General features: G+C 39.9%; 1 protein-coding gene across 1 annotated transcript in view; it reads right to left on the reverse strand.

Moving 5' to 3' along the window:
• The window catches only part of ASB4 (ankyrin repeat and SOCS box containing 4), a 75,276-nt gene that overhangs the window by 14,828 nt on the left and 36,398 nt on the right, over positions 1–24,050 (reverse strand). The window contains exon 3 of the mRNA XM_004602198.2: positions 8,007–8,497. Within this exon, the coding sequence (XP_004602255.1) occupies positions 8,007–8,497 (491 nt within the window). The remainder of the gene's footprint in view (positions 1–8,006; positions 8,498–24,050) is intronic.

Genomic DNA, 24,050 nt, shown 5'->3' on the forward strand with positions numbered 1-24,050 from the left:
AAGAAAGAAAGAAAGAAAGAAAGAAAGAAAGAAAAAGAAAGGAAGGAAGGAAGAAAGAAAGAAAGGAAAGAGGAAGGAAGAAAGGAAGGAAAGAAAGAAAGAAACAAACAAACAAAGAAAAGAAAAAAGGAAGGAAGAAAGGAAGGAAGGAAGGAAAGAAAGAAAGAAAGAAAGAAAGAAAGAAAGAAAGAAAGAAAGAAAGAAAGAAAGAAAGAAAGAAAGAAAGAAAGAAAGAAAGAAAAAGAAAGGAAGGAAGGAAGGAAGAAAGAAAGGAAAGAGGAAGGAAGAAAGGAAGGAAAGAAAGAAAGAAACAAACAAACAAAGAAAAGAAAAAAGGAAGGAAGAAAGGAAGGAAGGAAGGAAAGAAAGAAAGAAAGAAAGAAAGAAAGAAAGAAAGAAAGAAAGAAAGAAAGAAAGAAAGAAAGAAAGAAAGAAAGAAAGAAAGAAAGAAAGAAAGAAAGGAAAAAGGAAGGAAGAAAGGAAAGAAAGGAAAGAAAGAAAGAAAGAAAGAAAGAAAGAAAGAAAGAAAGAAAGAAAGAAAGAAAGAAAGAAAGAAAGAAAGAAAGAAAGAAAGAAAGAAAGAAAGAAAGAAAGAAAGAAAGAGAAAGAGAGAAAGAAAGAAAGGAAAAAAGAAGGAAGGAAGGAAAGAAAGAAAGAAAGGAAAAAGGAAGGAAGGAAAGAAAGAAAGAAAGAGAGAGAGAAAGGAAAAAGGAAGGAAGAAAGGAAGGAAGGAAGGAAGGAAGGAAAGAAAGAAAGAAAGAAAGAAAGAGAGAAAGGAAAAAGGAAGGAAGAAAGGAAGGAAGGAAAGAAAGAAAGAAAGAAAGAAAGAAAGAAAGAAAGAAAGAAAGAAAGAAAGAAAGAAAGAAAGAAAGAAAGAAAGAAAGAAAGAAAGAGAGAAAGAAAGAGAGAGAGAGAAAGGAAGGAAGGAAGGAAGGAAGGAAGGAAGGAAGGAAGGAAGGAAGGAAGGAAGGAAGGAAGGAAGGAAGGAAGGAAGGAAGGAAGAAGGAAGGAAGAAAAAAGAAAAGAAGTAAAATGCTTAAAAAAATACTTTCCAGGGTTTCTTTTCACATTCAAAACAGGACTTCACCATGACCTAAGAGGTCACATATATATGTTACAAACTTCCCACATATACATCTGTTTACTCCATCCCCTGTTCACTATATATCATCCACTCTGGCTTCCTTGTTCTCCAGACATGCTTCGCCTTCTCTTACCTCAGGGTTCTTACAATTATTTTTGCTTATTCCGAGGGTGTTCTCACAGTGTGCCATCTCCCAATAAGATACTCACACGACTTGCTGAGTCTATTTATTATTGTCTCTAATCACCTTTAGAAAATAGCAGATATATAAAAGTAAAAACAGAATTATTTTCTTTCCCTCCATGACACTGAACATAATGAAAGCATAGTTTTACTTTTCTTGCACCACAGTAGCCTGTGTTTTTTCTGAAGGACTTCTCATTGTTCTTATCTGGTCCAAGGTGGATGGCAGATGGTCCATGAAAACTTTTATAAACAAATAAATTATTGAACTTGATCAATTATTCTGTGTTAGTAGGAATATATATTGACACATTACATTTTTGTTTATTTGGGGATCACACCTGGCAATTCTCAGGGATTACTCCAAGCTCTGAACTCAGGGATCATTCCTGTTTGGGTTCGAGGGACCATATAGAGTGCTGGAGAGCCAATCCTTGCTCGCCATGTGCAAGGCCAGTGCTGTACCCACTGCACTATTGTTCGAGTCCAATGTATTTCCTCTCAAATGGGGGTATAGACAGTGCCTTTCTAGGGATATAATAAAAATAAAATTTTAAAGGAGTTGGAGATATAGTACAGTAGGTATGGCACTTGCCTTGCAGGCAGCAACCTGAGTCTGCACCCCAGCACTCCATATGATCCCCAAAGCCCCATGAGGACTAAACCCTGAGCACAGAGCCATGAGGAAAACCAGAGAACAGCCAGTGTGACCCAATAACAAAATACAAAACTAAAAAAAAATTCTTTTAATAAACTAAGGATGAAGCATAAATAACATGGCCACAAAAGAAAAGATCTGAAGAGGGGCTGGAGTGATAGCACAGCAGGTAGGGCGTTTGCCTTGCATGCAGCCAAACTGGGTTCGATTCCCAGCATCCCATATGGTCCCCTGAGCATCAATAGGGGTAATTCCTGAGTGAAGAGCCAGGAATGACCCCTGTGCATTGCCAGGTGTGACCCAAAAAGCAAAAAAAAAAAAAAAAAAAGATCTGAGGAAACTGACTGGCAAACAAAGCCACCATCTCAGGGAGATTTAACACTAATGAACACCAAGCTATAGTGGAGTTTAACATTAAGGACCCCTTTCCAGGGGCAAATCAGAGACTGAATGAACAGGATCAATATCAGACTAGGTATTTATAAAGGTTCCGCTTTGTGCCTGTAACCACTGAGGAGGTGTAGGTAATACCGCGAGCTGGCTTGAATGTGTACTCTCTGAGAGGAAAAAACTCTGAAGCACAGTAGTGCATTGTTGCCCCCAGCCTGCAGCTGGGAGAAGCCACACTGGAAGCCCTATTCTTCTGGCCATGACTGAGGACAGTCATCCTTGAATTGGTGCTGGCAAAGACAAATCTCCCAGTTGCTATGAAGATTGGCTTTCTTAACAGCTGTTATTGGCATGTGATCACAATTATCTTTCACTGCCCAGTCTGGCCAAACTTTGATTCCACTTCAGCTGCCAGACACCAACAACTGTGAACTCTGGGTCAGGGCCCAGTCTAGTTAGATCTCAGTATTACGGCAACTACAGTGCACTTGTTATCACAAATACCCAGCTGTCATCCAGTGACACAACTCAACCATGGGTACTAGGTTGATCTTACAAACAAGAGTTGCTAATTACTATGCAGGCAAGCTCATAGTTGGGTTATCATGCTGAGCCCCTCACATAGCACCAAATATAATAAAAACCTGAAGAAATTTGGCTACTTTGATAGATGGGGACAAAAGCCCAGTTAGGTCTTCAAATACACTAGAATTTTCTAAACCACCCAAGGAAGACTTCAAAGGAGCAACGCTATCTATACATGTTCAATGAAATTGAATCAGTAGAAGAGAACATCAGTAATCTAAGAGTGATTTCTTTAAAGATGGAAAAACTCATCTAAAGAGAAATGAGGAAACCAAAGACTAGAGTAGCTGAGTTATTTTTCAAAAATACAGTTGCAGAATGAAAGAAACCAAATCAGTGCACTTGAGGGCAAGAAAAAGATAATCATTAAACACGAGGTAAAAGAAAAGAAGATTTTAGGGCCTGGGCAATTGTGCAGTGGGTAGGGCTTTTCCCTTGTATGTGGCCAACCCAGGTTCCATCCACAGCATCCCATATGGGCCCCCATGCACTTCCAGGAGTAATTCCTGAGTGCAGAGCCAGGAGTAACCACTGAGCATCACTGGGTGTGGCCCCAAAAGCAAAATATAAAAAAGAAAAAAGATCCTTAAAAAATATTTTAAAACAATGAAGATAACTTAAGAAATATCTGTGGCAACACCCAAAAATAATCATTGCATCATAGGAATACCAGGAAAATTAAGGAAAGATGGAAAATGGCTGGTAGAAAAAATAATAACCTAGAACTTTACAAATGTGGGAAAGGAGACATGTGATCTAATCTGGGAATCCCAAAGAGTTCCAAACAAAATAAATCCAATAAAAATACCAAGACAAATTAAAATTGAATAGCAAAAATCAAAGAGAAAGCATTGACTCCTAAAATAGCAAGAGTAAAGCAAAAGCTTGTGTATAACATAAACCTTATAAGACAAAATTGGGTTTTTCTAAAGAAACACTATAATCAAGAAGAGAATAAAATGATATATTCAAAAAATGATATATTCATCATACTAAATGTAAATAATCTCTAATCAGAAAACTTATGTCCTGCCTTATTATCACTCAGATTTGAAGAAGTGATAAAAAATATTCTAAAACAATCTATTTACCATTAAACCACCTCTGCAAAGAAAATTTATTGGTATCTTATAAAAGAAAGCAAGGGAACCTCATTTAGTGCAGAAAGAACATAAAAGTTACAAAGCGAGGGAATAAAGAAGTATAAGGGAATTCACAGACTGAGCACTAGACTTAAGTGTTTTATTTTCATTTTAGTTTTTTAGATTGAAGTTCTGTGATTTATAAAACTGTTAATAATGGTTCCCCATGCATAAACATATGCTTTAAGCTTGAAGAGGTAAATAAGCTTATATGTTTAGATGTATACTGTGTGGTAACCTCAAAGCAAAAACATATAGACTGCAGTGTAAGTTGTAACAATAAGAGGTAAGTTGCAGTATATCATAGAGATCAAGAAGACTTTTAACTCTTCACATATATGCACAAAATTAAAGAGCAGCAAAGTTCATTAAGCAACTTCTAATAAACATGAGGAGATATACAGATAGCAACTGAATAGTAATGGGATATTTTAACACCCCACTCCTGTCTTTAACAGATCAGGTATGTCATGTATAAGCAAATAAGAGTCCTACATGTGTTATTGTAAGAACCTGGAATAAAAGTCATGCACCAAGCATCCTTAAATGCTAAATACCCTTTCTTCTTTTTTTTACTTTCTTCTAAAGTGCAAATGGAACATTCTTTAAAATAAACTACAAACTGGGACAGAAAATAAATGTCTACACAGACATGAAAATAGGAATCATATTATCTTTTTGGATCATAGATGTAGAAATTAACTAAAAAAGTCAACTCTGAAACAGCACTAATATTTGAAAATTGAACAACATACTGTTAAGCAACTATTGGGTCAAAGAGGAAATTAAAAAATAAATGAAAAATTTTACTTGAACAAAAGTGAAGACATAATATATCAAAACCTATAGTTCATTTTAGAACACAGCAAAAACAGTTTTGTGGGAGAGCTTAAGAAATACAGGCTGATATAATTAAGAAATTGAATCAGGAAACAAGAAAAATATCAAATAACCTAACCTTACAGTTTCAAACACTAGAATAATAGCAAAAGAATAGTAACAGGAAGGGCAAAAAAAAATGAGAACAGAAAAAAAATGATATAGAAATTAAGGAAAAAATCAAAAAGGGCCAGTGAATGAGGAATTGTTTTTTCAAAAGAACAAACAAGATGAAAACCCCTTAATTAGAGTCATGGGGAAATAAAGAGGGAAAAAAATCTAATGAATGGGATCACAGATAAAAGGAGAGCAATTGCAGCATATCCCTCAGAAAGATCATAAGATGTTATTATGAATAATTTTATGCCACTAAACTAGAAAATCAAGAAGAAATTAATGAACTTTTAGAATCATGTATGAATCAAAAGAAAGCAAGAAACCAAGAAACCTGAAAAGACAAATTACTGGCAGGAACATTGGAAATGATAATAAAAAAACTCCCCTAAACCAAAAGTGGAGATCTGCAGTTTTACTATGAGTTATACCAAATCTTCATTATTCCTCAAGATTTTCTAAAAATTCAAAGAAATAAGAATATTTCCTATGTCTTAACTTCTGAGTCAACATTATCATAATACAAAAGGAGACAGATATTACTAAAAAACATTATAGACCAATTTTCTTGAAGAACATGCATGCAAAGATCCTCAATAGAATTTTATTCACTGAATTCAGCAGTTTAACCAAAGATTTACATACCAACATCAACCTGTATTCATTATAGGGATGTAAGAATGATTCAATATATATATAAATAAATAAATGTAGTAAATTATATGAATAAAAGTAGCACTGTAGCACTGTCGTCCCGTTGTTCATCGATTTGCTCAAGCAGGCACCAGTAATGTCTCCATTGTGAGACTTGCTACTGTTTTTGGCATACCAAATATGACACATGTAGCTTGCCAGGCTCTGCCGTGCAGGCAGGATACTCTCGGTAGCTTGCCGGGGTCTCCAAAAGTGACAGAGGAATCAAGCCTGGGTTGGCCACATGAAAGGCAAACACCCTACCCGCTGTGCTATCGCTCCAGTTCATGAATAAAAGTAAAAATAAAAAATCAAATGGCCATTTCCATAGAAGATGAAAAAGCTTTTGACAAGATTCAACAACCACTCACAATTTTGTAATTAAAAAAAACTCTCAACAAAATATAGATAGAGGAGTTTACCACAGTATAGTAAGGACCACGTCCACAGCTAACATCATATTCAGTAGCAAAAAACTAAAAGTGTTATTCTTAGATCACATACTTGCTTAGTGAGGATTTTCACTTTCTCCGCTACTATTTAACATAGGACTGTAGAATAGCACTGTAGCGCTATAGCACTGTAGAATTGTCATCCCGTTGCCCATCGATTTGCTCCAGCAGGCACCAGTAACGTCTCCATTGTGAGACTTGGTGTTACTGTTTTTGGCATATCAAATATGCCACGGGTAGTTTGCCAGGCCCTGCCGTGCATGTGCGATACTCTCGGTAGCTTGCCAGGCCCTCTGAGAGGGATGGAGGGATCGAACCCAGGTCGGCCGAGTGCAAGGCAAATGCCCTACCCACTGTGTTATCACTCCAGTCCACTGTAGAATAGGGGTAATAATATTCTTTATCTCATAGCATTTTGTAAGAATTAAATGAATTGAATTAAGAAATGTAAAATACTTTAACAGTGAACTTAGTAAATATAATCCATATAAGTTAACCTTCATTAAGCTGTAAAGTAAGTGGTCTTTTCCTACTTACACACTAATTCCAAAGCAGGCTGTTTGACCAGACATTCTGCCTCAGAGTGGCGAGTGTCTACATGTTTGATCCCACTCGCATATCTGACCGACTTAAAGGGACATATCTGAAAGACTTAAAGGGGTCTTCTGATCTTTCTCAACTCAGTACCTCAGGAGCCAGAGCCAACATATTAAAATTGAATCAGCCATGGAGCATTATCTGCTTCCTTTTAGTCCTTCTGTCAAGCTTGGTCTAGGGAGCATTGGGGTTATGTTTATTTTTTATTAATCTTTTAAAATTTTATTTTCATAAAGTTATTCACAGTAATTGATTACGTTCAATATTTCAACGTCAATCCCACCACCATTACACTCTCCCACCACCATGATTTCAAATATTCCCACCACTACTCCAGCCTGCCCCACAGGCAACTGCAAATAATTTATTTTTTTTATTTTTATTTTTATTTATTTTTTGCTTTTTGGGTCACACCTGGCGATGCACAGGGATTACTCCTGGCTCTGCACTCAGGAATTACCCCTGGCCGTGCTCAGGGGACCATATGGGATGCTGGGATTTGACCCCGGGTGGGCCGCGTGCAAGGCAAACGCCCTACCCGCTGTGCTATCTCTCCAGCCCCTAGATAATTTATTTTGTATTGCTTGTTATGATAGCATGAGATGTAAAAGCTGTAAAAGCCGCCGAACACTCCTTGAATTCTAAAATTTTAAATAATTAGGGTCTGGAGCAAACTCTGCAGCGCGATCAGCTCGGTTCCGAGATTCATCTCTGAGTCTCTGGATCATGGCCTTTAATGAGCTTAAAGGGCACCTGCACCTAGAGGCAGTTTGTAGGCCAGGATGGGGGCAGGGCAGGGGGAGGGGGCGGGAGCGAGGGGTGCAAAAGATGGGAAGGAGCAGCATGTCCCTTGAGGTCTGGAGTTTGCAATCACTACATTAGGATCATGTTTAAATGGAAGGTTGGCCAGAGGATCAGAGACAGTTAATCCAAAGACTTACGCTTTAAAATAATCCTTAAAAGGGCTGGAGCTGGTAGGACATTTGCCTCACATGAGACCCACCAGGGTTGGATCCTCTTCATCCATATGGTCCCCGAGCATCACCAGGAGTAATTCCTGAGTGCAGAGCCAGGAGTCATCCTGAGCAGTGCTAGGTGGGACCCAACAAGACCTTAAAAATTAATAAATAAGCCTTCAGTTACCTGGAGACTTTAAAACAAACCCATCTGAATCTCTGGTACCCTGCCTACTACTCAGTCCCCATTGGCACCCACAGACAGCGCCTCACCTTGTGGAACTGCGGAGGATAGATTCGAGCAGCCCCGTGGTTTAGCAGCAGCTGGTAACAGACCTCTGGCTGGGCGGCTGGGCGCACGGAGGTGACCTTCAGCACATACTGGATGGCAGCACAGCCATTGATATCCATGAGATTGGCTTCGGCTCCTGCTTCCAACATCATGTGCATGAGCACGTGGTCGCAATTCCAGGCTGCCTTGTGGAGTGGAGATTTAAAGTCGTCATCCCGGGCGTTGACTTCTGCCTTGTAGTCGAGCAGAATGCGACAGATGAGGTGATGTTCCCTGCTGTACTCCTGCTCTTGAAAACGGAGGGACCAGTAGGCAGCGATGGCCAGTGGGGTCTCCATGTGGGCGTTCACGCTGTCCACTATGGCTCCGTGTTCCACGTAGAAGGCCACTAGCTCCGAGAGGCCGAAGTGGGCAGCGGTGTGCAAGGGGGTCTCTTCATCCTGGTTGTTGGTCTTCATGTTCACATTAGCCCCTAGAAAGGGAAATTGGGAAAGACAATTATTTAAAACTTGCTTTGCCATTATTCCCAAGATTCCTTGAGCAGGGCTTTTCTCCTGCTTCTCACAATTTTTGATTGTTTCCACTGGACCAAAAAATCTAGTCTGACTTTTCTTTTTTTTTTGGGAGGGGGGGTCACACCCAGCGATGCTCAGGGGTTACTCCTGGCTTTGCACTCAGGAATTGCTCCTGGAAGTGCTTGGGGGACCATATGGGATGCCGGGGATCGAACCCGGGTCGGCCGCGTGCAATGCAAACGCCTTACCCGCTGTAATATTGCTCCAGCCCCTAGTCTAACTTTTCTAAATTCACTTTCCAGGCCCAAGGTAAGTTACTCCTTTGAAGCAACAGTGCCATCTGCTGGACAATAAATGGACCCGCCCCCCCCCCCCCCCACGTGAGAATTCTAAGGCTTTCAGTCAGGCTAGAATTTGGCTTTATGAATTTTAGTTCTTACTTCAAGGAGAATTAGGAAATGCAATGAGACTCCCTTGGAAAATAGCCTTCCTCAATAAAATAACAGGTACTGTTCAAACTAATGTTAAAACACAATATTTGAAGCTCCTACAAATGTCTCAAAGGATCATATGTTCCTTCTATCAGAGCAGGTAAACTTAGAAAATTCTACTTCGAGAAAATTTTAGTGATAGAACACTAACCACCCAGCCTTCTTATCTAAAATTGACGCTATGAGGCAATGGCATCTAAATCTGTGATGTCTACTCAGAACAAAACTGGGGAAAAAGATAAAACAATCATTTTTGACCACCAAACTAGCCTAAACACATGGTTTGCTTCAAGAGGGTAAAAAATAAATTAAAATGTTTGATATATATATGTATAAAAGTGTGTGCTATATGCATATACATTGCACCAATTTTATATATTTTAAATGAACCTACATATTCATTTAAAATAAATTACTTAGATATTGTAACATGTTTGAATTTCAGTTGACAATTTTTTTTTAGGATACATATGTTTTAGTGATTGGAAAACTCCCTAGAAATGATTTAGTGTAATTAATTTATCAAACAGACAAGGAAACTAAATTGATTTTATTTTTCTGAAAAGAAATAGTGTTAGATTGGTCAACTTGGGAGCTAAAATTTACTTTTCATGTCTAATTTAATGGGTGATAGAAATGATCCCTATGAGGTCTACACTAGTAATATTTTACACTCAACTTTTTTATGGCTACTACAAGTATAAATCTTGAAAGTCTTTTTCTCCTCCTTCTTACTGTTCAATAGCTAATAAGTATTTATCATTCACACCATTCTAGCTATTCACACCATAGATGCTTTTCATATTGCTTCACTGAATTTCATCTCAACATTTTGTGGTAGGTTATTTTCAATCCTAATTTTATAAATAAAAAAAGAGCTTAGATTAATTGCTATCCCAAGCAATTTAGATAATATTAGACTTGGAGAGGGAGGCCTCAGTAATTAGGAGGTACAGGGGCCCCAGCAGGATTCTAGGCCTCCAGTGTTCAGGGACCATGTAGTTTTTATAAATCAAATGGGCTGGGTACTTGCCAGGCATGTGTCCTAACCATTCTACTCTCTTTCAAGCCCAACGACAGAAGGTTTAAAAGCATATGATCTGGCTTCAAATTCTCTTAATCACTGTTTGCTTCTGCCTCATTATTAGTTTTCCAGATAAATATATTTCTATATTTTGCTTTTGTATTTTGTACTTGGAAACTAAAAAAAAATCATAATGCAATCTGTTAATTTTAAAAACCTCCTTCCTCTGTATTATTCCTTGATGCCCTTTTCCACAGCATATTCTATTCATATACAACATATTTGAGAAAGCAATACTCCTGCAAGCATGCTCAATATCCTATATTAAAATCAGTTCCCTAGTGAGGTTTTGAGAGTATGCTGCTCTTTAAACTTAGAGACTATCTATGCTCCTGACTTACAGAAAAAAAAATAATAACTAAAGCTTGTCTTTCCTAGGACCATCTGCATTCATCAGTATTCTACCCTGAGAAGTTGTGGGTTAGGTCAATCTTTCTTTGTACTGGTGTGAAATGGAATGAATAAAAATGTCTTCCCGGAAGCCAGAGGCAAGGTCACTTAGACTCTGGAGAATTTCCAGTAAGGAAAAGAATCAAAGGGTCAGGATGAAATTTTATAGGCCAACTTAGAACAAACCACATCTTTTATTTTTTTAATATACTTGGACAGTTACAATTGATTCTTCACCTCTTGGTACAACTAGATATGCCTGCATGCTTATCTTGTGAATAGAACCTTTTTTGTATTTAATTGTTGTTGTTTTGAGTATAACTTTTCAATGGCATATATAAAGTAAGATATTTGGCAATTTTTTTATTTAAATTTATTTATTTTTAATTAGTGAATCACTGTGAGGGTACAGTTACAGATGTATACACTTTTGTGCTTATGCTTCCTTCATACAAAGTTCGGGAACCCATCCCTTCACCAGTGCCCATTCTCCACCACCAGTAAACCCAGCATCCCTCCCACCCTCCCCAATCCCATCTCCCCCCACCCCACCCTGCCACTGTGGCAGGGCATTCCCTTCTGTTCTCTCTCTCTAATTAGCTGTTGTGTTTTGCAATAAAGGTGTTGAGTGGCCACTGTGCTCAGTATCTAACACTCATTCAGCCCACAATTCCCTTCCCCCACATGGCCTTCAACTGCATTAAAGTTGGTGATCCCTTCTCTGAGTTGCCCTTTCCCCAGAATGTGAGGCCAGCCTCCAAGCCATGGAGTCAACCTCCTGGTACTTATTTCTACAATTCTTGGGTGTTAGTCTCCCACTCTGTTATTCTATATACCATAGATGTGTGCAATCTTTCTATGTCTGTCTCCCTCTTTCTGACTCATTTCACTCAGCATGAAACTTTTCATGCCGGTCCACTTAAATACAAAATTCATGACCTCCTTTTTTCTAACAGCTGCATAGTATTCCATTGTATAGATGTACCAAAGTTTCCTCAACCAGTCATCCGTTCTAGGGCATTCGGGTTTTTTTCCAGATTCTGGCTATTGTAAACAGTGCTGCCATGAACATACATGTGCAGATGTCGTTTTGATTATATTTTTTTGCCTCTCTGGGATATATTCCCAGCAGTGGTATTGCTGGGTCAAATGGGAGCTCAATATCTAATTTTTTGAGAATCGTCCATATTGTTTTCCAGAATATGGACGATTCCAGAAGGGCCGAACCAGTCGGCATTCCCACCAGCAGCGTAGAAGGGTCCCTTTCTCCCCACATCCTCTCCAACAGCGGTTGCTTTTGTTCTTTTGGATGTGTGCTAGTCTCTGTGGTGTGAGGTGGTATCTCATGGTTGTTTTGATCTGCATCTCTCTGATGATTAGTGATGTAGAGCACTTTTTCATGTGCCTTTTGGCCATTCGTATTTCTTCCTTGTTAAAGTTTCTGTTCATTTCTTCGCCCCATTTTTTGATGGGGTGGGATCTTTTCTTCTTGTAGAGTTCATATTTGGCAATTTTTATTTTAGATTTTGTGACTTATTCAAGAAAGTAGAGGCCATTATCAGAACCACTAAGTACAAATTCTTGGAAAGTTTTAAAACTTTTAAACCTATTTGCTATGATGACCTCCAACAAGAGCATGTCGGTAACAAAGGACTTCCTTTATCCTTCTTCAAAAGAGAAAATGCAAGAGGAAGCATCTTGTACAATGTCATAATTCCAACTTCATGTGAATGATGTGCCAAAGATACTATATAATCACCATCATCTTTAGCCATGCAGAGTTTTGTGTATCAGCTTCTCTGTTGTCCTCTACCTGCCTACCAAAGGAGAAGTAAGGCTCATAGAAGGAAGCCCCTTTGAGGGGAAGCAGATTAAAAAGGCACCCCAAAACACATTTTGGAGTAATACAATAGATAGATAGATAGATAGATAGATAGATAGATAGATAGATAGATAATAGATAGTTGATAGATAGATCAATCAAATGGCTAAGGCAAATGACTTTCGAGTTGAATACTCAGCACCTGTGATTACCTAAGAGCTACGAGGAACCTCAAAGGTACAAGCAGCATCATGTTGTTGAACCTGAGCACAAAGAGGCCTCCCTTAGCACTGGTGGGAAGGCATCCTACTGCACACACATATGTATGATATATTTACGTGCATATAAATATGTACATATCACTTGTATCACTTGTCATCCCATTGCTCATCAATTTACTCGAGAGGGTTCCAGTAACATCTGCATTCATCCCTGTTACGTGCTGGTGTAGCCCAATGGCATCTGCTTGCTCCAGGAACACAAAGAGCCTCAAACTGTTCATTCAGGGTCTTGGCATAGAAGTCTGACCATCTTGTAGGTGGTCAGCCAGGCGTTCTTTTGACATCCCATGGAAGTCAGTCCATAAGTCCAGCGGTCATCTCCAAATAGCATTACGTTTCTGGCCCATCTGATTTTTGACGTCTTGGCAAATGAGACAGCGTCCCTGATTCTCAATCGTCGACTGAAGTCAGAACTCCAGATTCCTTCTCTCACTTGAATGAAACGTGATACTCCAAGCATAGCTATTTTGATTCCTCTTTGGGATACCCGAATAACGTTCTCATCCTACTTTCCTAGGACCCAGTGTCTACAGTGTATGTTAGTGCAGAAAGAATGGTGGAGTTGAAATGATGTGCCTGGAGCTGGAGGTTCTTCATCCTCTTAACCACTTCTTCGATGCTCTTGAAGGTGTTCCATGCTGCTCTCTTTCTCCTGCTCAGCTCAGGTGCCAGGTCGTTTGTCATGTTGAGTTCTCAATCAAGGTACATAACTGCAGTATTCGGAGATGTTCATTCCATTAAAAGCAAATGGAACATCAGGAACTAGTCCGTTTTTCATGAACATTGTCTTCATGAGTTTCAGCTGCAGTCCAACCTTTCCACACTCACGGTTGAAGTCGACCAGCATTTGTGCCAATTGGCTAATATTTAGTGTTATTAGAATGATGTCATCAGCGTAGCAGAGGTGGTGTAGTTGCTGACCTTACCATCTATCTTCACTCCCATTCCTTCCCATTCCAGTCGTTGCATGACATTCTTGAGGGTGGCACTGAAGAGTTTTGTGAAACAGATCACTTTCTTGTAGAATGGTGTAAATCCAGGTGGTGAATCTGTAATACAGGTCAAGGAGGATCCTGATGTACTGAGTTTGAGCACCTTGTTTGGCTAGGGCTTCGATGACCACTTCAGTCTCAACAGAATCAAAGACCTCCTTTAAACCAATGTTAGACAGAACAGCATCTTGAACTCTCTCGAAACCTCAATGAGCTGGGTCACCGTGTGGATATGGTCCATTGTGCTGAATCCTTTTTGGAACCCAGCTTGCTCTCATAGTTGTCTTTCATATAGTGTTCTGCCAATCCTATTCAAAATGACTTGAGTGAATAACGTATAGATGATGAACAACAGGCAAATTGGGCAATAGTTGCTGATGTTGTAGATATCTCCCTTCTTGTAAAACAGGACAGTCCTGTGGTTTTTCATCGGGACAAAACTTTGCATTCAGACAGGTATCATGTGAAGAGCTGAGCCAGTGTATTGAGGAGTACTGGCGGCAGATTCTTCAGGTGTTCGGGTCTGACCTTCTCTGAACTGGGTGTTGTAGGCTTCTTTACTAATGAAATGGCATGTCAGATTTCGTAAGGGAGAACACTAGGAACAACATATCCATCCTGCGGAATTTGTTATGTGGGCATGTGGATGTGGCTATTGAAGAGATCCGAGTAGAAGTCATGGATAACCTTTTCCATTGCCCTCTGGAAGACGTGGTAGATTCATCAGGACGTCGGAGGGCAGTCATCTTCGTCTTATAGTTGGTGAGGGACAGGTGGGCGTTGTGAATAGTTTTCCCGGCTTCTGCCACATCAGCTAACACTGCTGTTTTTCTCTCTTTGAGGTCTTCGTTTATTGCTTCTCTGCCTAGCTTTGAGAGCTTGGACATTAGCTTGTGATTGCCTGAGGCTCACGCCATACCACTTTGGCAATGAGCTCAAGAGTTTCTGAAGACAGGCGTCTATTTGTGGCTTTCTTTCTCTCGGCATTCCTTACACAATCATGGAGGTGCTAAACCAGTTGATCGTATTCTTCTTTGATGTTGTCAATGACAGCATCTTCTTATATTGCCACAAGAGCCAAAGAGGGACTGGAGTGATAGCACAGCAGGTAGGGTATTTGCCTTGCACACGGCTGACATGGGTCTGATTCCTCCATCCCTCTCAGAGAGACCGTCAAGCTACCGAGAGTATCCTGCCACATGCAGAGCCTGAGCTCCCCGTGGCATGTTAGATATTCCAAAAAAAGTAACAACAAGTCTCAAGATGGAAACATTACTGGAGCAAATTGATGAACAATGGGACGACAGTGTTACAGTGCCAAAGAGCTCCCAACTGGTGGTCATTCTGGGAGTTCTTTTCTTAAACTTTGCAGCTCTTTCTCCCCACTCCATGAAGTAGAATTTCGCGCAAAGGAGATGGTGGTCTGATCCCATTTGGAATTTTGAAACAACAGTGACATCGGTCAGGCAAAACGTCAATTGAATATGATGTGGTCAATTTCATTGTGGAACTGTCCCCTGGGAGACTCCATGTCCAATGTTTAGATTCGGCCTTCTAGAACTGCAAATTACCATGGATGGTCTTGGTCAACATGATGAACTCAGATAGTTTCTCACCCTGTTCATTCCACTCTAGGCCGTGGGTCCCACGTGGAGTTCTTTGGGTGACCTTCTTGGTCCTATCTTGGCATTAAAAACCACCAACAATGACCTTGTAGAAGGCGTGGTCCTCTTTATAGAACTTCTCCAGCTCCATGTAGAACTTCTCAATTTCTTCTTTGTTGTAGTTGGATGTTGGTGCATAAACAACGAAGATAGAAACTGCCAGCAATGTGCCACATCTATTCAAATGTAGCCATCAAATTAGGGCATTTGAATAAATCAATGCTCATGGCCAAGTTCATGTTGATGAGGACTACCAATGCCTCTACTTTTCTGAGGAACAGTTCTTCAGTGTCAAAAATGGCGTGATGTGATCGATGCCTTCTCATCTCGGTTAATTCATTGACGTCATACTTTATCTTCTGAGCTTGCACCATCAGTTCCTCAATGGATGCTTCTGATGCCGATGTATGTGAGTTAAAAGTGCCCCCCCCGATGGTTCACAGCCTCATCATGGCGAGGGGGTGGCAATGGTACCAACCGGCAAAGAGCAAACCAACAGGTGCTTCCCAGAGATGCAGACAGGTGCAGGGCTGGACTCCTTGCACTGATTTTGTCACCAACTGGCCAATACTTTCTGTACATGAGCAGCACGTCCATGCACAAGGTGTGTGGCATGTTTGTCATCATGTAGATCGTTACAACATGCCACACACATGGCAGAGCCTGGCAAGCTACCTACGGCATATTTGATATGCCAAAAACAGTAACAAAAATGGGCTTCATTCCCCTGACCCTGGAAGAGTCCCCAATATGGCAGCATTGAGAAGGACGAGCAAGGAGAGGCTTATAAAACCTCAGGGCCAAGCTAGGCTGCCCAAACTAAGAAGGCATGTGTATATGTGTGTGTATACATACATATATATACATATATATATAGTGTTATGGGACACATCTGGCAATGCTTAGGGCTTACTCTTGGTTCTATGTTCTAGGACCATTTCTGGAAGTGCGTGGAATCTTCTTTTTGTATTTAACGATAGTAGAATGTTGTTGGTGGTGTCTGACAATATAAAGTCAATGTCTGGCCAACCTTAACAACAACTGATTTTATGTATATCAAATACAAGCCACTCACCATGCTAATTTTAATGCCACTGGGATCTTCAATTTCCAGTACCAGTTGCAAGTGTAAAGTCACAGTTCAACATTCCTGGGTAGCAATACATGGTGTGATGCTGTGATTGCTTGGACAGATTTGTGGCTTCAACTTAGAATGGGCCTTTATTGCTGCTGTATGAACTAATTCAGGTGCAGCCTCACCTATGCCTGGGTGCTACACTCAAGCAGCTCTGAAAGATGACCAGCGGGGCATCAGTTCTTGCTGATAGCCTGTGTGTAGTTTGATCTGAACACCTGTGTTTCCCAATGTACTAGTTTTATAGAAACCTGGCGTTCTAGCTCACCTTTTTAGAAGGATGTGAGCAGATAATTTGGGCTTGTGCAACCCAACAGCAACTCTGAACCAGACTTATTCAACCCTTTCAGGTAAGAAGTGCTGGACACACAAAAGAATCTTGGAGCTGCTCAGCTCGCTGCAGAGATGCCTCCAGACCTTCCCCAGGCCGCTTTCACCAACTCCAGATAAGAGCAGGTGCTGGCCCTCTGCCTCTCCCTAGGAATTCTGGCAGCTGCCACTTTCCAGAACCCAATGAGAAGCTCAGGTACACAGGAGCAGTAACGGCAAATGCAAGGCCTCACGGGATGGGGATGAGCTGGTCACTCTCATCACCATGCTCCGAAGGGACCCTGAGATGATGCCCACAAACTGCCCCCAGCTACTGTTTAAGCTCCTTAATGCCCTTGATTCAGAGACACACAGAAGAATCTTGGACCTGAGCAGCTTGCTGCAGCGATCTCTCCAGACCCTAATTATCTAAAATTGTGGAATTCCAGGAGCACGTGACCACCATTGCAACATCTTATGCTATTCATAACAAGCAATACAAAATAAATTGTCTAGCATTGCCCTTTCGGTAGGTTTGAGTGGTGGAGGAAAAATTCCAAATAGTAATGGTGGGACTGGTGTCGAAATAGTGAATGGAATCAAAGTAGAGAGAGTCATCCTGGGCAACTCAGAGAAGGGAACAGCAAGTAAAATGTGGTTGTTGGTCATGTGGGGGAAAGATGATGCGGGCCAAATATAGACTAGAGACTGAACGCAATGGCCACTCAACACCTTTATTGCAAACCACAACACCTAATCAGAGAGAAAGAACAAAAGGGAATACCCTGCCATAGTGGCAGTGTGGGGTGGGGGGAGACGGGACTGGGAAGGGGGGGTGGGATGTTGGGTTTACTGGTGGTGGAGAATGGGCACTGGTGAAGGGATGGGTTATCAAACTTTGTAAGGGAGAAACATGAGCACAAAAATGTATAAATCTGTAACTGTACCCTCACGTTGACTCACTAATTAAAAATAAACTATAATAAAAAAAAAAAAAAAAAAAAAACAAAGTAGAGAGAGAGTATTGTGGAAATTGTCAGCCACACAGGCAGGGTGTAAGGGTGAAACTGATGCCATGGCAAGCGGCAGAAATCAGCAAAATCAGCTAGGCCTCAGGTTCCCTTAGAGAACTGAAACTATTTCAGTTACCCAGCAATGAAACAATATGTAACTAGCCAACCTGAACCCACTTGGAAAGTTCCTGGGCCCAACCAGTAGGCTCAATCAATCATTATGCCCCAGTCAAAATGCCCCAGAATTTGTCTTTTGTTAACCATAAAAAGAATGAGCAGCATATGCAACCATAGTGGAAACTATTGTTTAACTATTGCCTGACTACTGTTACCCTAGACACTTGCCAAAACACCTTTGTTTGGTAACCAGGTAAGATTCTTTTCTGAAACAATAAGGCATATACTTCTTATCTAATCAAACCCTGTATAAACTGCTTGCTGGCTGAAGTTGGGGTCGCTATCAAGAGACCACTCTGTGGGTGAGATAGTTGACCCCAGTATGCTGGGATAAAACTCCTATTGCTTTTGCATTATCGAGTTCATGTTTCTGTCCATCTCCCTGCTTGGGAACCTAGAATCCCAGGCTTAACAAGGGGAAGGGTTGGGTTGTGGAGGGGGGAGAGATACTGGGAATTTGGGTGGTGTAAAATGTGCACTGGTGAAGGGAAGGGTGTTTGATCACTATATGATTGAAATTCAAACGTGAAAGGTTTGTAACTGTATTTCATGGTAATTCAATTAAAAAAAGAAATGCCTCCAAAGTGTCTAGGTGTCTATTTGGGAGATTGTTATCAGATGTCATGCCAGAGCATGACATACTGATTTATGCCCTGCTGTGTACCATGTGTCTGATTACAAGCCCTCTGCTAGTTATTCCAGAGGTTGATATGCTTGTTAGCCAACCAACATTAGGGGCTGAGTTGGACAGAATTTCTTAGGATTCACTAAGCAAGTGCCAGTGTTCCAAGATCTTATTCAGATGCTCTCTTGATGAGCAGGACTTGCCTCTGGGATTGCAACTCTTAACTGTGTCCTGGGGCAATAAGGCCATGTCTGTGTATGGATCTTCCCTCAGCTCCCATTTTCTTCCCCAGTCAACAAGTACAAGCACAAAACTGGACTTCTGTAAAAACTGTGTACTCAATGCATCCATGAACGCGCAACAACACTAGGGTGAAAATGTAAGTATGGTGCAGATTTGAAGTAACCTGTTCCTTTTCTCATTACAAAGTACAAAGATTTTTGCCCCAGCATCCCCCTACCCCTCTCTTGGCACACACTCCTGAGCTCTAAAGTCAGACACAGTCTTTGTCCCATGGCTATGAACCACCTGGAGATAGTGGATGGGTTGTCCAGTGGAGTTTCTCATGAGGCATCATGTCAAATTCTGTACTTAATTTGGTTTTATAGTCCTGGTGTTGGTTCTGCAGGAATGCTTTCAAATCTTTCTTTTGGCCATATTGGTCTTGCCTTACATGTTCTTCTCAGACATTTATACCTCATTTAATTTTCTCCAATTCTCAACTCACATGCTTACTGGTCACTTTATCAATGTCTAGAAACTTCTCCAATTCTATAAAAGGAACTGCAGGAAGGAATCAAAAAGCTATTCTCTGGGCTGGAGCAATAGTACAGTGGGTAGGGCATTTGCCTTGCACATGGCTAACCTGGGTTTAATTCCCAGCATCCCATAGGGCACCCCCCCTTCCCGAGCACCACCAGGAGTAATTCCTGAGTGTAAAGCCTAAGCATTTCTGGGTGTGATCCAAAAAACCTAAGAATAATAAATAAATAAATAAATAAATAAACATTTAAAAAAAGCTATTCTCATGCTTGACTTCACAAACCCACAAGTTGAACTTAAAGAATTTTCTACAAAGTTTTTATCTTATGATTAATTCTACAATTAATAAAATTGATTGTAAATTTAGAGTTATTTTTTGGGAGAAATAACCTCCAAAATAGTCATTAAACTAAAACATCTCAAGAATTTTAAGGCCACTAATGAATAATTACCCAAAGTTTATTGTTATAGACCTCTTATTGATACATCTGAGTGCTATTTCACTTCCTAGTATACTATTATGTATATATATACTTAAACATTGATGGTTTGGAAGTGAAAAATGATATCTTAAAATATTATTTTTATTAGGGTTTGAGCACTTTCTCTGTAATTATTAACCAGTAGGACTTCTTCTTTTTTCGCTAATTGTTCAAAAAGTATTCTTTCATATTAAAATCTTTCTGTTTAGTTTGCATTTATATGAGATCTAATTAAAATGTAAACCCTATGCAATCATAATTGTTAAATTTTATAGTTTGCTTGACTCTTCTTAAATCCAAAGATGTTAATTTAAGATAGTCAAATTCTTCCTTTATTTATATATGTATATATTTTTAATTAGAATGTCCTACTCCTCTCAGAGGTTGCATAACTATATAAATTAACTGCAATTTAGGTTTTAAATATAATTTTAAAATATTTACCATTTGATACATTTGTAACTTATTCTGCTGTTCACATCAGTTTAAGAGGGCAACATTCATACAGTGTTTCCATGCAGAAAAGTTGAGAGAGAAAAAAAGAGAGAGAGATGAAAAGTGTCAGCTATGGGGGAGAATAGCAAGAGAAAAACTGGGGACATTGGTAGTGGGAAACCAGTGTTGGAACATTGTATGACTGAAACCCAATTATGAACATCTTTGTGACTGTGTGTCTCATAGTGAGTCAATTAAAAGGTTTTTCTTTATACCCAAAAGGGTTTCCCTCCCCTCCGAAAATATACATTCAAAATGTTTTCTCCCCTACCCCATTTCTGCTGCCCTACCCAAATAGTAACCCTTTTCTTTCTACAGAATCAGGGTAAATTATTTGGAGGCAAATTAATTTTCAGTGAGAATAAACCTTCATGAACCCTTTAATTTATGCAACATGGCCTCCAGAAGCAGCCTGGATTACAAATGAGACAAATAAAAATGTTGATTTGCTTTGCATTATAAAGAGCAAGGACTTTTCCAGTTTCATCTATGGGCAAAAGACAGGGACTTCTGTGTTCTGAGAATGGGATGAGGAATAGATATAGGATAAGAATTTGAATGGAAAGAGGGGGCTGGCAACAAGAAAAGGTGGCAGGCTACTCTAGTACCAAAGGAAAAGAGAATATGGAAGAATTTCCTGAAGCCAGAATAACTGGGGAACTTAAACATGGTGCCAGTAAATATTAAACTTTTTCTCTTCCACTGTATTTTATGGTAGTCTCATTTCATTACCCACCCCAAAATAGATCAATCACAGGATTTCTAATTAACAGACTCAACACTTCCCTGTCTTGTTTTGAATAGAATTAAACCATATACCCACTTGTTAAATTGGGTGAATATCTGAAATCATCCCTTTTGTGACTCCTTAAACTGGACTTTGTTCCTCCCTACAGACTACAGAAAGGCTCCCAGAGGGATCATCTCCAAATACCCCTCAGTCTCCCTAATTTTCTCATCTCAAAAACTGCATGAGAATGGAAGCAGGGAACAGATCTCTTTCATTGCAGAAATTGACGATTATTTCCCCAGATGCAGGAAATCCACACCCTCTTCTTTATACTCCTCTCCTAGTAGATTTGATTTCTTGAATAGCATGCGTATAATTGATGAGTGGTGAAATAAAAATTGAGTACAAATCAATGCTTCTTAACCCTTTCAGACAAAATTTCCCTATTCTTCAGTAAGATTCATAATTTTATCTACTATGAGTTTGAAAAATATTCCTTTGAAATCACTGTATCACTGTTGTCCCTTTGTTCATCGATTTGCTCAAGCACGTGCCAGTAACGTCTCCATTTGTCCTAGCCCTGAGATTTTAGCAGCCTCTTCTTACTTGTCCTTCCCAATGGTGCCGCAGTGGAGGCTCTTTCAGGGTAAGCAAAGATATCATCATCATCATCGTCCCCAACGCATCTTCAAATTTCTCAAGTGGTCTCAGTAATGTCTCCATTCGTCCTAGCCCTGAGATTTTAGAAGCCTCCCTAAGCAAAGATATATTTAAAATAAATATACCAGAACCAGAAACACAGCTCAGCAGTATGAGTTAATGCTCTTCATGGGGAGGAAAGCCTACGTTTGCCATGGTTCTCAGAGCGGATAGCTAGTAGTTTCCCCAGCACAATGGGTGTAGCCCAAAAACAAATAAACAAAAACAAAATAAATATAACACCAACCTAAGGTGTATAGACAAAAGAAAAGCAATTTATAATGATTAAAATGATAGAATTACAGTAGTTTCAAATAAAATAGATAAGTTATAATCATGCAGTGTAAAATTCAAGACATCAATTTTATTTATTTATTTTAATTAGTGAGTCACCGTGAGAGTACAGTTACAAATTTACCCATTTTCGTGGTGCTTGTGTGTCCCTCATACAATGTTTGAGAGCCCATCCCTCCACCAGTGTCCATTCTCCACCACCAATGAACCCAGTATCCCTCCCACCCTCCAATCCCATTCCCTCCACCCCACCCCGCCTCTATGGCAGGGCATTCCCTTTTGTTCTCTCTCTCCTTTTGAGTGTAGTGGTTTGCAATAAGGGTATTGAGTGGCCATCGTGTTCAGTCTCTAGTCTATTTTCAGCACGCATCTCCCTTCCTGCGCGGGATCTCCAACCACATTTTACTTGGTGTTCCCTTCTCTATCCGGGCTGTTTTGAAACTATTCTGTAAGTCATAAGAAGCTTGTAATTTGCTGAAACCTATAACCTAAGAAGTATATATCTGAACTGACATGGCGATATGTATTATAATTAAATTTAAATGCCATGTGTGTCACTGATATAAACAATTATGTGCCAAAATGAGAAAAAAATCTTTTTTAAAAAAATTGTTTTTAATTGAATCACTGTGAGATACAGTTACAAAGCTTTCACGATCAAGTTTCAGTTAGACAATATTCCAACACTCTTCCCTCCACCAGTGTACATTTCCCACCATCAATGACCCCAGTATCCTTTTCGCCACCCAACCTCCTCTCCCAGCCTGCCTTTATGGCAGGCCCTTTTCTTCTCTCTCTCTACTTTTGAGCATATGGTTTGCAATAGACATACCGAGAGTCTATCATGTTTGGTCCCTCCCCCACTTTCAACACACATCTCCCATCCAGAGTGATCCCTTCCAACCATCATTTTCATAATGGTCCCTTCTCTATCCCAACTTCCCTCTCCCCAACATTTGAAGCAGGCTTCCAACCGTGGAACCAACCTCCTGGCCCTTGTTTCTACTGTTCTTGGGTGTTAGCCTCATACCATTTTATATATAAATATATATAAACATATATCACACAAATGAGTGCAGTCATTCTATGTCTGTCCCTCTTCTTCTGACTCATTTCACTTAGCATGATGTTCTCCATGTCCATCCATTTATGTGCAAATTGTATGACTTCATTTTTTTTCTAATAGCTGTATTGTATTTTAGTGTGTAATGTAGAAGAGTTTATTTCGCCAGTTGTCTGTTCTCAGGCACTCAGGTTGTTTCCAGATTCTGGCTCTTGTGAACAGTGCTGCAATGAACATACAAGTGCAGATGTCATTTCTGCTGTGTGGTTTTGCACTGTTGCGATATATTCCCAGAAGTGGTATTGTTGGGTCACATGGAAGCTCAATTTCTAGTTTTTTAGGAATACCCATACTGTTTTCAAAAAAAGCTGGACCATCAACAATGAATGAGAATCTCTTTCTCCCCACATCCAATCCACGCCAGTGCTGGCTGTTCTTGTCTTTTGCATGTGTGCTAGTCTCTGTGGTGTAAGATGACATCATTGTTGTTTTGATTTGTGTCTCCCTGATTATTAGTTATGCAGAGCAATTTTTCCATGTACCTTTTGGTCATTTGTATTTCCTTTTTGAGGAAGTTTCTGTTCCTTTCTTCTGCCTAATTTTTAATGGGGTTGGTTCTATTTTATTTTTTTGGGTAATGTTCTACTAATGCCTAATTTATCTTGGACATTAAGCCCTGATCTGATGTGTATTGGATAAGTGATTTTTCCCATCCTGTGGGTTATCTTTGTAGCTTGGTCACCATTTCTCTTGAGTTGCAGAATGTTTAATATAGTTCCATTTGTTTATCTTTGCTTGCACTTGCTTGGTCATCAGTGTTTCATATTTAAAGATACCTTTAGCTTCAGTGTCATGGAGGGTTCTGCCTATGTTTTCCTCCACGTACCTTATTGATATTGAGGTCTTTAATCCATTGTAATCTAATTTTTTGTGCCTGGCATTAGACAGAAGTCATGTGGCTGTCCATTTTTCCCAGGACCACTTGTTGAAGAGACTTTCCTT

Source organism: Sorex araneus, chromosome 1 (assembly GCF_027595985.1).
Source record: "Sorex araneus isolate mSorAra2 chromosome 1, mSorAra2.pri, whole genome shotgun sequence".
Lineage (NCBI taxonomy): Eukaryota > Metazoa > Chordata > Mammalia > Eulipotyphla > Soricidae > Sorex > Sorex araneus.